This window comes from Ornithodoros turicata, chromosome 9, assembly GCF_037126465.1.
Source record: "Ornithodoros turicata isolate Travis chromosome 9, ASM3712646v1, whole genome shotgun sequence".
Classification (NCBI taxonomy): Eukaryota; Metazoa; Arthropoda; class Arachnida; order Ixodida; family Argasidae; genus Ornithodoros; species Ornithodoros turicata.
Genome location: NC_088209.1, coordinates 20234897 through 20251302, shown reverse-complemented (window position 1 = coordinate 20251302; position 16406 = coordinate 20234897). Strand labels below are relative to the sequence as shown.

At 45.7% G+C, this 16406-nt stretch overlaps 2 protein-coding genes across 6 annotated transcripts in view; both read left to right on the top strand.

The window, feature by feature from the left end:
- LOC135368305 (protein GPR107-like) overlaps positions 1-16406 on the top strand; it is a 151175-nt gene that overhangs the window by 18795 nt on the left and 115974 nt on the right. The window lies entirely within an intron of this gene.
- LOC135368306 (uncharacterized) lies at positions 249-14568 on the top strand. Of its 5 annotated transcripts, none has more exons than XM_064601492.1 (9): positions 249-431; positions 632-841; positions 937-1020; positions 7505-7579; positions 7651-7689; positions 8297-8380; positions 10476-10575; positions 10663-10771; positions 14110-14568. In XM_064601492.1, the coding sequence occupies exons 1-9, from the start codon at positions 378-380 to the stop codon at positions 14315-14317; spliced, it is 963 nt and encodes a 320-aa protein (XP_064457562.1). In that variant the 5' UTR covers positions 249-377; the 3' UTR covers positions 14318-14568. The 5 variants fall into 5 exon arrangements, with proteins under 5 accessions (XP_064457562.1, XP_064457561.1, XP_064457564.1 ...); XM_064601491.1 differs by having other exon boundaries at positions 250-461; XM_064601493.1 differs by lacking the exon at positions 249-431 and adding an exon at positions 498-521.

Below are 16406 nucleotides of genomic sequence, written 5' to 3'. Positions count from 1 at the left end.
AAAAAAAAAAAAAAAAAAACGCAAAAAAGCGACATGCGTGCTTTTTTGTCAAGACAATATGCTAAATTGTTCTGACACTTCACGCATGCCTACCGAACCTCCGGAGCATGCTGCGTGTCATATTGACTTCCATTTTCTAAAAAGAAAAGGGAAAACACTAGTGGTTTGAGGTGCATCACGTTGAGGCGCTGTAAAATTGGTGCGAGACACAACAGAATGACAGTAAAAAACAAAGGTTGTCTATAACTGAACAACCATTTATTTTCAGTAGTTCACACTAGGCTGAAGGCTAAACTGTACGTTTCACTGATCGGCCAGATAGCTGCTTCAGTTATCATAGTCATTCAGCGGAAGTGTTCCCACAGCTGCACACCAATATGTCAACAGTGGGCCGTTCATATGATAACCTACTTAAAAACCGCTGCGTGGTCGTAAGGCTGATTTGCTACCTATTTGCACTGGTAAGAGCACGATTTCACATTGCACCGCGCTTTCACTTGTTCAGGCCACCAATGGTTATAGTACGCCCCGTAATGTTTCTGAGCATGTGATGTTGATGGATTCAGCTATACGATTTCGGGACGACACAAACAGTGGCGTTAGCGCCTAACTCCATGCATTTTCGTTGCAGACCGGAGGTGTTTTGGTAACAGCACTGGCATACTTGTCCCTGACACGTTTGAACGTTTTAAGCGTCGAGAGTCAACGCTGGGGCCTTCATGAACACCAGAAACATTTGGCACAGCTGAGTATAGCTGAAATAACCGTGGGAAGCGCACTTGCTCTGGTAGCTTTGTTAGGATGCGTCGAGACATTGATCACAAAAAAGGTTGTTCGAGCCGTAAGTATCTCTCTTTTTCGATATGTGTTTACGAAACGGTTTGCATGCCACACTGCTGACTGCTTGTCGGATAATTTTGTTTTGTTCCGTGTTAGCGCCGCGAAGCAACTGTGGCTATGAGCGACGTACTGTCGCGGAAGATGGAGAGGAGACAGCAGGAAGGAGTGGAGGACAGGGCGGTTAGTATGCGTCCTGGGGCGACTTCAGAGGGAACTATAGCGACATTCGTCTGGAAAGTCCTCGGGAAAACCCAGGGGATACCTCAGATAGCACAGCCAGTGGTAGGATTCGAACCCACCACCTCCCAGTTTTACGCACGACCTTGGCAACATCGGTCATGCCGCTGGTGCTTGTTGGGGAAGATGGACCGCGCGTCCTGGGCCGGCTTTACAGGCAACTGTACCGGCTGTTGCCTTTTCGGGCCTGTTTTTAGAACTACTAACGCGAAGAAGTCCACCTCTCGTGTGAATTTCATTGGACAATGGGCATTATACAGCGCACACATTCACGCGATGGCATTCCACGGCATGGCTGGGAGGTGACCCGGGTCCGAATCCCTGCGCCGGCTGTGATGTCTGGGTGTTTTCCTTGGGTTTTCCTCAGACGCTCTAAGATAAATGTCGGCACAGTTCCCTGTGAAGTCTGCCCAGGACGCATGGTCCCCCCTGCGATAGTAGTGACGTTGTCCACCTAAGGGTGGCCAACTATACGGCAAGCAGTCGTCACCACCACCATCACGCGGCTCACTCAGAGCGCGAAGCCTAATCATATCGCTTTCCACGTGTAACTATCTCTCACGAGCCACCAGCAAAGGCATCACTTACTGTATTTCCACCTTATCAAGAAATGAGATCCCTAATCTATCCTCTCCCGGCGAGTAAAATGAATATTTGCTAAAACAGGCCTGAGAACATAATCTGCAAATGGCATGAGGTTCCATGACCGCTTATTAGCATTCAGCCTGAAGATCTTTTTCTCGAAGTCGGGATAAAGAAACACCGTGCATAGCTGCCATCGCCCAACCCTCCTTTGCATGTTTTCGGAACTGTGTGCGTGTGTATGTACCTATAGTTGGAAAACGGCTATTGGAAACGGAAATTGGGCGTTAAGGCCATTAAAGTGCAAAAAATTCTCCACGCGGAATGAAAGATACCATTACTTTGACAAAAACACAAAAGGAACGGCAGGCATCCGTTGTGTCGTTCGTGATTCGTTCATGAGCGGAAGAATATGCAGTTTACGCTTTCGTTCTCCTTCTCTTCCTCTCAAGAAGGCCGGCATTGCGGAGCGCGCTGTCATTGGTCTCCTCAAACGAATTGTCCAATCACAGCGGGAGATCGTTTGAGGAGATCTATCCGAGGCCTTTCCGCAATGTCGCGCTCCTTGATGAGGAGGGGGAGGGAAAGTGTACATTGTAGTTTCCTTCGCCCGTAGTTCACAACCGATGAATCCCGTTCCTTTTGTATCACTGTCAAGGTAACGGCATCTTTCATTTAGCGAATAAAGTTTTTGCACTTTCACTTTAGTGGCGCTTTAAGTTACAACGAATTACACGAACTATCTCCATGTGTAAGACAGACAATAGTAAAGCACTGCATGTAAAGCACAATCTCCATATTTGACTTTTCTAACTCCAATCTAATCTAATCGTTTGTGTCTGTGTACAACCGTGTACATTGCTTTCCACACGGATGTTCGGTGTTTGCCGAAAAACGCTTGCCGAATATTTTTTTCTAGAAATTCTAAACTTTCGAATCTTTCTTTCGAAACTTTCGAATATAGTCTTGCATATGGTGCTACATGCCGGAAATGCCGGTACCCGATTGCATTTTTTTTTCCTCCGGGGAATCACATTTTCGTGTTTTCTTCACCTCGTTTCCAGGCAGAATGCGGAGAATATACCGCTCTGCGGAGCCGCCAGGCTTAGTTCAGGTAAAAACCTTCCCTTGTAACACTTTTATGGGCCCTCCTTGGCGCAAACGTTTTAAAGTGTCGAAATATCCGAATTTGACAAAACGTATAAATGCCGAAAAACACCCGCCGAAACTCCCTAGGAATAAATGCCGAAAACGCGGAACCCTATTCATAAGCCAGGAAAATGCCTTTTCTCTCTCTCTCTCTTCAGTTACAATAAATATTCGCGGTCAAACTGATGGCCGTTTTTCGGGAGCCATTTCCTCGCCCAATGTTTATTCATCCATTCTCTCGAAACGGCATCAGCGCACAAAAAGAAACAGACGTTGTGATTGAGCCGAACTACTACCTATCATAACTTAAAAAAAATCATTTGTCAAAATAAATTAGGCTAACACTCCAGGATATTGCTAGTGCAGCCACAAGCCGCCTACTTGACCTAGAATATATGGTCATTTATTCTAATTGAAAAGAAAAAGTATTTCCCTATTTGTATCGTATCCATAATTAGCGCCGACAGCATGCAGAGAAACAGTTGATTCTAATTGTTTAGAATAATTTTTAAAAAAAATCGAACGATTTTACCGCGCTGATCTTCCGCATGTTGATACAAAAAACTGTTTACATATATCTTCTGATTACATACATCTCTTTGTACCTGAATGTTCTGTTTCGAAGTCCTCAGCCTGCCGACTGTGACGATCTACGCACATCTCTTCTCATTTAGGCGTCCTAATTAGGCAAGTGCTAATGATTTTCGGCAAGCGTATAATTCCCTCGCCAGTGATTCGTTCTTCTTTATCGTGGCTTGCTTTGCAGAAACACATTGGGACATCATTGCAGTTCCCGCCGCTGCAAACGCCCACGCCACAGGAAGCTCCAAATCAAACTAAAGCCGCAAAGGCTCACCCAGCGCGTCAGCTCTGATACGTACTTTTTGTCGGACTGACTAATGCGTTCTCTCCATCATTAACGATTTGAAAAATAGAAAAGGTAGCTTTGGCCCAACTGATACATTTAGTAGAGGGTAGTCGTTACCGTTGTACGTTGGGCCAATTCGAACGGAATCTGGCAGTGGAATTGATGAAGTTGACGGGCATCTGTTTTATAAGATAGAATTTCTCCAGTGTGGGGGACCGAAGTGTGGTTGGACATTGTTGTTTCGTAGTTTCCGCCTATGTGCCCGACACGTTTCTTTTTTTTTTTCTTTTTTTTTTCACAAAATTCACGCGCAATATATTACGTGTGAATTACATAATTTCTGCTGAAGATATACTCCAGTAGACAGCTTAACTAAAATAGTGCACTGATAAAAGAGAGAGGACGCTGACAAGCTGGTGCATACTTGAAGAAGGAGGAACCAGAGACACGGAGGAGACGGACACAACATCCCGTCATCCCGTCATCCACAACGTCCCAATCTCCTCCGTGTCTCTGGTTCCTCCTTCTTTAAAATAGTGCACCCGAGCGCTGGGGCATAAAAAAAGGGTTGGAACGCTTTGCGCAAAATAAAGGAAAATACGTGAAGAAGAAAATGCCTTTTTCTTTTTTTTTCACCTCTCAGAGGTAGCATTTGAGCCACGCATCTCTCGATTGCCTTTCTAGTGCGTTAACCAATTACGCTACGCAGGCATCTTCTTTCCGATGACTTACCAGGGGGCCTCATTCAATTAACGAGAAACGCACTCACTTTCTTCACATTCTTTCCCGCAGTTGTTTTCATACAAACGCATAGATACGACGCAAGTGCTACGAGGCAACTGCACCAGGTGGTGAACATGATTGGAAAGTAACTTTTCTATCTGCTTAAAGGAGCAGTTACTTTCCATCATGGTTATTTGTTATTTTCACGCTTACTTTGAGTTGGGTGGGGGGTATGTTTAATGCTGACAAAAAAAAGAAAAGAAGGAAAGGTTAGCCATGATGTAGGCTTGCTATGACTGGGACTATGACTTTTTGCCCGTATCTTGTACACTTTCTTTTTATAGACATATGGCGTACACGAAAATTAATGGGACGCAGAAGTCGACGCAGTATATAAAGTATCTGACGTCTGCAGTCTGACAATAGTTGACAAGTTTGATACAGACGTGCGTGTGCCTGCAGCGATACGCTCTGACTTTGTAACTGCCTCGCAGGTACGTTATTAAAGGAGCAGCAAGGAGCGAAAATTCCTCCTCGTGGAATAAGTATGCTGTTACCTTGATACCAACACAAAAGGAACGGGACTCATCGGCCGCGTCGTTCGTGTTTTATGAGTGAAAGTAACCGCCATCTACGCTTTCGCTCTCTCTCTTCGTCTGAAGGAAGCCGACAACCCGAAGCGAGCTCTCATTGGTCTCCTCAAACAATTTGTCCAATCATCGTGGGAGATGATTTGCGGAGACCAATCCGAGCCCTCAATGCTTTGTTGCGCTTGTTGCGCTTATTGAGAGCGAGAGGGAAAGCGTACATTGCGAAAGTCACGAACGACGCAACCGATGGGCTTCGTTCCTTTTGTGTCGGTGTCAAGGTAACGGCATATTTTATACCACGTGGAGAAGCCTTTGCACTTTAAAAGATACCTTTATCAAACACTTGGGGCCCTATCCTGGTCAAAGTAATCTACCTCGATTACTTGAAATTTCTTCTGTCATTGGTGCACAATTGAAAAAGGCGTGAATATTAAAAGTGGTTGACACCTTCTATCAACCAATCGCCCCACGTGTTATCTTGGAAAGCGACCCGCCTTATCGGTGTTTTCTCCTGAGAATCTGAAGACCACACCTGTGATCTGCCTGCCCTGCCTTGTTGCTTCGGTTCTTAGGTGTCGGAAACAGAAAACTCTACGTGCGTAAAACTGAATTTCGTAGAAAATGCGTGGAAAAGCACGCTCGTAATTTCCTTTTTTGCTGTTTGTCATTTTTCTTGACGTACAGGTGTGCAAGACGGTAATGTATGTGTGACACCGTGATTGTACTTGGCATTTATAATTCGGTATGTACCCGTGAGATGGCGCTGATGGCACGCAACAAAACTGACAAAACGATAAAAGCGCGAAGGATCATTGCGAAGGGTCGAACGGTCAGTGTGGCGCGAGCCGCAAACGCGTTTATGAGAAATCGGTTCGTCCTTTAAATCTTGAGCTTTATTTATGAGCTTTTCTTTATATTTTTCTGTGTGTTCGTGTGCTCGATATGCGAAATGATAATTCGCATTTCAATATGCTTCTTTTGTTCGTGAGCTGTGGGGATGGTAATGATACCGCAAATGAGCATTGATAGTTTTACTCAAGAAACAGTGAACTTTGATCGATGAGTTTTTTGTATGCACACCGCTACGTTGCAACTGATTGTACGACGTACGGCTCGGACGACGCTTCGAAAAGCCCACCGCTTTCACGCATACGATGCCGCGATCGGCGCAGAGAAACGGTGTTACGCGGTCCTTTTTTCTCATTATTAAAGACAAACGAAGAAAGACATGAATTTTTTGTTGTGACGAGCACATACAGACTTTATACAACACAATAAACGGAAATGCGCATGCGGACCTATCGCGAAACCCATCGCCGCTCAAAGTAATCGACCCTCTTTCGCTAGATTACTTTTCAGCTTTGAAACTAATCTTTTACGTCATTGTTACGTCAAAATGACGTAGGGTCGCGGTCCGAGATTAGGGCCGAGAGGCTGCGAAGGAAAACTAGGTATAAATTTCAATTGAAACGGGCGGGATTTAAGGGCGGAGTATTCCGTGGCAGCCCCGCCCTACAGCTTGTGACGTAAAGTAATCGAGGTTGATTACTTTTGACGAGGATAGGGCCCTGGGTTGGCACTTGCTTCCGAATACAGTATCTGTCAGAACCAGTCACAAAACACCGTGAATGAGAATATGGTCTGCTTTCTAATATAGTAGATAGAAGACGACAGTGTCTGTGAGTCTGTTAATTTGGCTCATATCTCGGGGAGAACTGGTCTAGCAGGTCAGTTAGGGAAAACTGACTGCTGACAAACGAACAAATTAATGAATTTGAACAGCTCCAAATATATCCGAGACATAGAAATTTAGCCACGGAGCGTCATGGAATCGTGCCAGACGGAGCTTTATACAGATATTAATAACTGAATGCTTGTTAATTAACGTTGTGAACTGCTTATCAGTGAAGAATAAAATTGGAGACCTAATTCGACAAGGTGAGCCAAATGTCAATTTCCATTTTTGTTCGGGGATTTGTCTGTTAGTGCATCGAGAAGATGATGATGATGACGATGACGGTGGTGGTAGAAAAAAAATATGAAGATAGAGAAAGGGGAATTCGCGTTCGAGCCCGTTCGCACTGCAGTTTATTTTCTGCGCTCTATCGAACACAATGGGCGCGTTAAGCAGCTGTTCTCTTACTCCTTCTCGGGCGCTCAGAGTTTCGTGCTCCTGGAATAGCTATTAAACGGCACTTGGACGCTTGAACACGGTCGCTATGCTGCCGTTTCTCCCTTCCTCTTTTTTTTACTCTCTCTGCTCTGCTGCCGCCCCGCGTCCTACGTTCTCTTTCTTCGCTTTCGTGGAGAGGAGGGAAGAGCTCTCGTGACGGGGCACGATACCCCCTTTTTCGTGCGCCCTCCAAAAGCTGGAGCGCTAAGAGCGCGCACGCGTACGAAACTGAGTGCGAGCGTAACCACTTAACGGTAAGAGTGCCAAACACTCGCGCTCCGGAGCACCCACTTAACGCCCCCAATGTAGGCTGTTCGTTCACACGACGGTTCTTCTTTCCAGCTTGATACAGTCGCCGGCGTGATCATCCTCGCCCAAATTGCTGTCTCACTGGCTGCTCTCACACTCATGGTTTGGGTCAGTGGCCCACTCTCACGAAATAATTCTGCAATATATTTGCAAATCAACAGACGTTCATACGATTTCAGGTTGAGAAAGATATTCCGCCACGGCGAACTAATTGCAGGGTGAGTTTTCTTTGTTTGCACCAGCGTTTCCTAAACTTCTCGTTGTGTCGGACCCCCCAAAACCAATGAGAATCCATTCGAGGACCCCCTTTAAGTACGATTCATGTTGACATAAGTAAGGGACGTGAAGAAAGAAAACGGCACTGCCATGCAGGAAATGGGAAGGTAGTATATTTCTGCTTGTTTATAGTATCATATATCGTGATATATCAATACCGTCCCCCTCAGATATCTCTTGTGCCATAAAGCACCAAAACACCCTCAGAGATGATGTGATCAGCACTCGCCAAGACCGTCTTTGATCATCTCGGACCCCCCCACCCCCCCACCCCGAACAGTCCCCGGGGGTCCGCGGAGCACACTTTGTGAACCACCGATTTACACTATAGTCGCGTACATGCACAGCGTACATACACACGTCTGCAAATCTAGACACGCATGCACAGCTTTCCATGTGTTTTTTTAAGTTTCATCATTGTCTATATTAATCGTGCAATAATGTTTACCTAACAGATTTTACAAGTTTTGGGGTGCTTTTGACCTGACAACGTGTATATAATTGCCGACAAATAGCAGTATTCATTTTAACGTATCTCCCTTACGTCAGGGTTGCATGGAGGACTTGCTCTTCGTGGTTCAGCGGATGATACCAACAATCGCGGCATTCCTGTTTGCTTCAGCTCTTTCTCAGGTAACTCAAGTTCCATTTAAGACAGCACGGCAAATTTTAGCGATACCAAGTTTTGAAGCAGCAAAACAAAACGACAACTAATCGACTCTGTCATCCATGTTTTCATTGTGAATTGAAAGCATGTCACAACAGTACAAATGTTTATTTCGAAGAACGTTCGCACAGTCGAATGATCTGTTGCATAGACACCTACGGTTTAATGCAGAATTAATTACACAGACAGGGAGCGAACTCAGACAAAGCGCGAGTCCGTCCGTCCGTCCGTCCGTTCGTTCGTGGCAGAACCACGTGTCCCTCTCAGTCGGTATCGTCGGTCCCTCTCTCCACTTTTCCTTTCATTGCAGGGTGATACAAAGTAGATCTTCCCGTGATATGATGATAATGATATAAAGTAAACCTCGAAATAATGTTGGCTATGACATGTGATCAGGACAAGATGGTGATTTAACCACAAGCGACTGCTTGAGGGTGGTTGCAAAAACGTCAGGGGGGGGGGGGGGTATAGACCTGCATATAACGTGATGCTTTCGCTCGCATCACTCTCTCCACTACCCCCTATTGGAGTAGGTGTTGCGAGGGTCGCGCGATGCGCTTCTTTCAGTAGAGGGTTTTAGTGCCGCATACCCAATCGCTTTGCATACGTAGGGAAATAGTGAGTGCGCGCTATATACGCACGCTCCGAACGTGGATTTGCTTTTAGTGCGCGCACTGCCTGAACACGCTATTGCGTGCGCAGTGAAATAGCGTGCTCACACCACGCGCACGCTATACGCACGTTCGTCGCATCATGCGGAGCGCAAGTATTGTAAGTACGCTACCGCCTTGGTGTACGTAAAGGATAGCGTGGTGGTTCTGTGCACTACGCGAATTTTATTTGAAGAGTCCCACACCGGCAGCGCAACAGGTTAAAAATAAAATGCCTCAAATAAAATGCTTGTTCCCGGCGCTTGGCTTGGAGTGTTTTTAGCACTACGCGAAGCCGTAAAACACCACATTGGCATGGCCTTCTCGTGAAATTGGGGAGCCTCAAGTAATCGGGAAGGACAGGTCATACACTCCTTTTCACTCACTCTTACGTGTTTTCCCGCTGACTTTCACATTCATGCGCGAGGTAGGCTGCTGTTGAAAATCGATAGGCAAACGAGCCGCGGCGAGTTCCCTATAGGGACAAATGCAACACATAGAGCCTCCAAGAGCATAAGGGACAAAGTCAACAAGTAATTCACGAAAGATTAGGTAGAGTATCGATGAAACCCCCCCCCCCCCCCCCCCGTCCAATTCATCATCTCAGATAAAGCTGTTGTTGTTGTTGTTGTTGTTGTAATTCACGAAAACGCAAATGAGTGCCAGCGCCAGGGGTTGAACCTGAACCCTTTTGATTACCGGCCAGGGATGTTATCTTTGTCCTTTTTGTTCCTGAGTAAAATCAATAAAAACTCAAGTGCCAGGGAACACAGAATAAACGACACGACACGCAACACTGACTGACGAACCAAGACTCTTGGAGGCTCTGTGTGTTGTGTTTGTCCCTAGATAGAGCTCTCCTCAGCGCGTTTGCCGACCTATCTGATCTCTATCTTTTGCGCATGCGCAGAACCGCCAACGCTATCCCTTACGTTCACAAAGGCGATAGCGTCCGATACACTAAAACTCTGTCTCGCTGGCATTCCTAGCGGGCTTTCGTAACTTAGCTGCGCTGCTAAAACTCAGCCTGACGTGTGGAAGGCATGCCCTTCGGAGCCGGGCGGATCGAGGTCAAAAGGAAAGGTTTGAAACGTTCCAGTAGGGGGTAATTCCTTCCAAACGCACGAGTACCTGACAGTCTGAAGCATACCGAGAAAAGTTACCGCGAACACGCAAAAATGAATCAACTAATTTAATTCCACGAACACCGGCTTTGTCTTGCGTGACCGTATTACGCATGCTGTGCGGTAGAATGCACACGCACATTTGGTCGAGATGACGAAGAGGCCTCTGCCATTTTGTTCGCGAAAATTCGGTGCATTTTTGTGTGTTTATGTTTCGAAGTTCTGTTCCTATTGCGTTGAATTCCCTGTACGGAATCTACAAGATGCCTGTTTCTGTAATATTTCAGTGTTTCATCATCGTTATTAACAAAGTACTGACTAATCGAGAAATTGTACAAGCCAAGATTGACCGTATGAACAATCTGCAGTCTTATAAACTGAGCTCTGGTAAGTGCGGTGCGCTTCTGTCTGACATTTTCGTGTGTGTTTTTATGGTTTAACAATACCTCACCTTCGACGTTTCGACGCGCGCAGTTAACATGGATGAATACCGTGGAAAGTGGGCACAGCGGCGACCTACGTCCAGGAGCACCAACATCAACTTCTCGGGCTCTTTATTCCATCGTTCCCTCGCCGAATGTCCGTAAGTTTTGCACTACCTAAGAAGGTGAGCTGTCTGTGCAGCTCCCCGTCTTCCCCCTCTCCCTTGTTGTCCGTGCAGCGATCTCATTGGTCCTTCTCCCGAGTACCCCCTTATTCCTGCCTTGTGATTGGACAGACACTTCGTCACGTGGTGTCTCGAAACCTTATCCTTTCCCCAGCGCAGAGCCGAACCAAACTGTTGTAGCGCCTTACCTTGAGGCTAGCTCGTGCTCGCATTCGCAGAAAGTACGTTTTCGAACCGGAGTGATGAATGTATTGCCGTACCTTGTGGACTTTGTGGATGAGCACTACAAGACGGGTATGAACCCTTGTAAGTTGGAAATGTGACACCGATGTCCCTTGGGATGTGTAGAAATTAAGATAAGATACTTTCACTTCGATGGAACCAACGGCACTAGGTGAAAATAACAAAATCACGTTAAAAACGGATCTCATAAACCTGATTAGAAGTCGACCCCAAGTTTATGAATCGTAACAAAATGCAATGTTTTTACACCCAAAATGGCAAAATGGAATGGACAATGAAGTCTGTGATCCGGTTCAAGAAGACATTACGTTTTATGGCCCTGTTTATTACGTTTTATGGCCCTGTTTAAGAACGGAGAAGTTCAATTTTTAACAACCTCACCGCTGTACCTGCACAAACGGCATCCGCAAACTTGGTGCTTTTGTATTTATGAGCATCGGGTCACACTTTGGAAAGAGTCATGAACTTCACCATATTCGGGTTTAATAGAAATTATATGACCGTCAAATACAGTTAGCCTTACATTAAATCAACTCGCGTATCAAATGGTCCAGCGCATCATGAAGCAGGCTTCCCCACATTTTTTAAATGAATGTGGCAGAGCACGCTTTACAGGCACCCACGCTTCGGTGCAGACTTGCGCAATCATGCGTGCGTGAAACTGCCATCATTTGACGTAAGTGCTGCAACTTGCGGTACACTGACAGCGTTGTCTACTAAGACTAATCAATTAATTAATAAGAGTAATTAATTAATAATAGTAAATAATTATAGTAAGCCTACCACTGTTGTGGACAAATTTCTGTGGGTGGGCCTGGGGTGCTAGACTCGTCGCATCTTGAAACACGAAGAAATGTGCCAAGTCATCGCAACTCTTTTGTTGTTGTTGTTGTTGTTGTATTTTGTTTGTTGTCGTTTTCTTTGTTTTTGTGTTTTCTTGTCCGAAACAGAAAGTGCATTTCGTCTTTTTCCCCAATTTCAACACAAAACACACTATCCCACTGCAATGAAAATAGCAGGGGGAAAATCTTTGATGCGCAAATTGTCGACCGCGTTAAGTACTCAGTCACGTAATGTACAAAACTGTGCAAAGGAACAATGGTTCTCCCCTTCAGTTCCCTCTTCCATGCTTCTGCTGATAGTGGCATCAAGGCTGAAAGGGCACAGCAATCTGAAGCAACAGTGAGGAGGTAACAAGGAAAGGCGTGTCACCGTGTCTTTCGTTTTTTTTTTCCTTTCTTTTCTGCGCCGCCTGCAATTTCCGCGAACAGGAACAACGGTTTTCCGTGTTCCCTTTTTTTTTATTTGCTATGACCAAGTAGGGGGGATTTTTTGTGATGCTATGGTATAAATCCTCAAGTCTTTCTGTTTCTGTATCTATTCGGTTTGGAAGAAACGTTGGTTCGACTCAAAATTCGAACATATAACTCCGTATTCGATTCGAGAGACAGTTATGCGCCTCGATATCCGAAATATTCTAATGTGCGCACAGCCCAAATATATTTGACGATGTAAGATTTGACCTTGAAGCCTTCAAGGATGTATTGCTGTACATTTCAGTCTTCACCGAACAACAACAACTTTATTTGTCGCTTTGGAGAGTGGGGAGGTTCATCGCCACAGGCGATACTCTACCCCATTGCTGATTGGAATGGGGGGAATAAAATAACGGGCCCCTTCACAATAACGATCGAAGTCCGATGGTGTCCAGAAATGTCAGAAGAGCTTTGAGCGCAGAGCGTTGCTGGGCTGGACTGGGCCAGAGACCAAGCAATTTCGATAGGGAGAAAGGGCGAGAGTCCAGCTAACGAAGAGACTCGAAGAGTGTGGTTCGGGAAGGTTGGTAGTGAGGGCAATGAAGAAGAATATGCTCCAGATCCTCAAGGGCACCACAGTGGCAGCAGGTGGGAGAGTCAACTTGTCTCAAGCGGTAACGCCACTGAGCTGTAAAGGAATAGTGGAATAGGAATAGTCTTCACCGAAGCGGAGCACTTTCTCCTTCTTCATTCTATCACGCTCGTGCTAGTGGGCGAGACGCTCCAACGCCTCCTAGATAGCATCAGGCCTGCGCCCCACGTGACGCAGCGTCACACAGGAAGGCCTGCTGCGGATGCTGCTATGACGTCAATGAAAGAGCGAACAAGAGAAAAGCTCGAAGTAGCTCGCAACGCTCACGCAGGCCTCCGTGAGTTGTGCAGTGCGCAGGCCTTCTACTATCTAGGAGGTGTTGGTCGCTCAGGTACTGATTTTGATCGGCACTGACGTATAGACACAACTTCAGTTGCCGGGAAAATGATTTTTTTTTCTTTTTGACTTCACAAAGTTCAAAACTCCTCCCCGCGCGACGTCATCTATCGAACTTAGTTCAGCGTTGACGAGTCTAGCACCTCTGCTCATCCAACTTAACGCGGTACTCCGTATCGCCGCATGTCTGACACAGCACTCCTCGTCGCTGTATAATATGCTTCGAGAGTGAAGAGAATTAGAACAGGACGCACAAGTGCTTTGGGGCTCCATAAAATAGCGTCATCGACACTACGCATGCCCAAAACCTAAACCACGTTTCGCGTGCCGTATTTATTTTTCGAGAATAGTGTGTGGGCGTTCCCAAAAAGTCCTCGCACGCGTGTTGTCTGCAACGTCCCAAAGCATTGACAAAAATGAAAATAAAAAAGGACTAAAGTACTTTCAAGACTAAATACATGGCAGATTATGCGAAATTTAGGGAGTATTTTCACTGCCGTGAAATGAATTCCAGTATCATGGGTCTCAAATGGGGAGTAATTACAATCTATAGAAGACCAGGAGCTGCAATTGCTTTCCAATTTACACCTCCCCCACTTTTTCGTTAAAGTGTCCGAGTTGTGTCACAGTTAGCATGGCTTATCTCAAACAGTTTGCAAGCAGCACAACATATCGGCCCAATATTACCTGAATACCGGTCCAACATTGGTCCAATGTTGGACCAGTATTGCCGATAATCTAGCTTCAATGAGCTAAAATGCTGTACTGCTTGGGTAAGATCCGTAACTGAGAAAGTTAACCTTCCGACACTCTTTGGCACTTTCCAGGAGCGTGTTCGACACACCTCAAGGACAGCAATCAAAGTTCCAGCATGAGCAAATCGATGTCCGAATGACTTTAGCACCCAAGAAGCAGCCCATCAAGATTGTGGTAACTCAGCCATCGGATGACGTCACAAGGACATTGTCCCGCTCGTGGCCAAGTGAGGACGCACCTGTACCACCCGACTTCAGTCACTACGCAAACATCGAGTGAAGTGATTCACTGTAATTTAAATTTCGTCGATTTCCTCAGGATTCAAATATAATAGTGAGCCTTACTTGACTGAAGATTCTCATCCTCGAATTAGTAGGTTTCATCATCGAATCATTTTTCTTGCTACATTGTTTGCTGCATTAAAGTGTTTTTTTATTTGTTAGGATTGACCTTGGCGCTATTATTAATTTTATGGAATAATGTTTCTTACGCACAAAGCAACCTGAAAAATAAACATTTTTAAAATGTTTGCCACACGTTTCCAGCTGTTTTCAAGGATTGACGAAAAGACGACGGAGGACGACTCAGCAAGACGAACACATTAAGATATTAAACGCATTAGCACCGAAAGTCTGCAGATATTAAGAAATAAAAAAAACATTCAAAATATACATTGCGTCCACATATTAACAAATAGGCGATATTGTCCAATTATAACATTATATATATATATATATATGCGTACACTAACACACATGGTGGCAGACAAGGTCGTGCTGAAGACTGGGAGGTGGAGCGTTCGAATCCTACCACGGGCTGTGCTATCTGAGGTTTTCCCTGGGTTTTCCGAAAACTCTCCAGACGAATATCGGCACAGTTTCCCCTGAAGTTGGTCCGGGACGCATACTAACCACCCCCTGTCCCCCACTCCTTCCTGCTGTCCTCTCTCCATCTGTCCATATCTGTACGCCGCTCATAGCCACAATTGCTTCGCGGCGCTAACACGGGATGAAAAAATATTCGCCCATAAACTAATTAACGCCGTAGAAAGGTGTGACATATATAAGCGCCATCCTTCCATAGACGCGCGACTGTTATACTACGCCGTCTGGTTCAACCAGTGGCCAAATATTTATTTTTTAAACCTACGAAACAAGTGAGGAGAAACGCCTAATAGCGTTTTGAATATTTTGACGGAATGCACGGAGGGATTGTCACGTTATGTTTAGAAGTTAGTGAGGTAAAGCATACTAATTTTCTCAGTTTGAGCTTGTCGTCGTGATTTTGACATGGCTAAAGGGGAGTTGAGCTTGGATAGGTTCAGCTTAAATAGGTGAAGCGCAGGCCCTTGACGGTAATAAAACATCGTTATCGGTGCGAGTGCCTGATCTCTTGCGAGCTGAAGGTATCTGATTGTAGTGTTCTTATAATTCTGTCGCTTTGTGCTTACCCTGTTGCTGTAACATTATCAACGCAAGGCCGCACAGCTTTGCTTGCTGTTGCGGTAGAGGAGAGGTCAGTGCAGCAGCCTTGTGATATACCAACCTAATAACTCTGACGCACGGGCATCCTAAATGCCTTTCAAGAGAAGGGCAGCTATCAAAACAGCGTTTGTGTCCACTGACGCAACAACGGAGGATCTTCTTTACGGAAGAGGAAGCCTCGAACGAAGTGCCAGTCGATGGTTTGCATCTCACGAATAGACTAGACTGAAACGTATTAGTTTAAAGGCCTATTCTGACATATAGCAGCGCGCTAATATAGCGCTACAAAACAGCGCGCAAAAACAGCGTTCACTGTTATCAAACGGTTCACAATTGCAAAGCAGCGCTAGCGCTATAATTTAGCGGAAGTTCGATTGTCGTTTCTGGTCTCTCTTTCATCATGGCACCTCCGGAGTTCGACAGCACGTCAACGAACAAGTCCGATCAACTGTCTGAACGAAAAATTACCAGACACTTTGGATGACAGACTCGCCGCTTCCAATGCGGTCGCCGTGCCGTGAAATGCGGAAGCAAAACAACTCCATGACTTCCGCGACGTCATCGCTGAAGGGCCTTCGCATTAGCCAACACGGACGCAGTGCTAATATTAGCGCTGAAAAAAGTTCGGCAAGCGCTAATTTTTAGCGGTTTGGAGCATTGCGAGGAGGAAAATATCGCTCTTATTTTCTAGCGCTACATCGCAAATCGTTATATGTCGGAACTGGTCTTCACGACCTGTTCCGTAAACCGTTATGATGGTCAATGTGGATGAGCGAGAATGTCAAGTCGTGGATGTGGATGTCAGTTTGCGATATGGACGACCGTGGTTGAAGGATGAAGTGACGCTGTGCTTCCCGCAGTAGCACGGCGCCTATGGTCCTCTT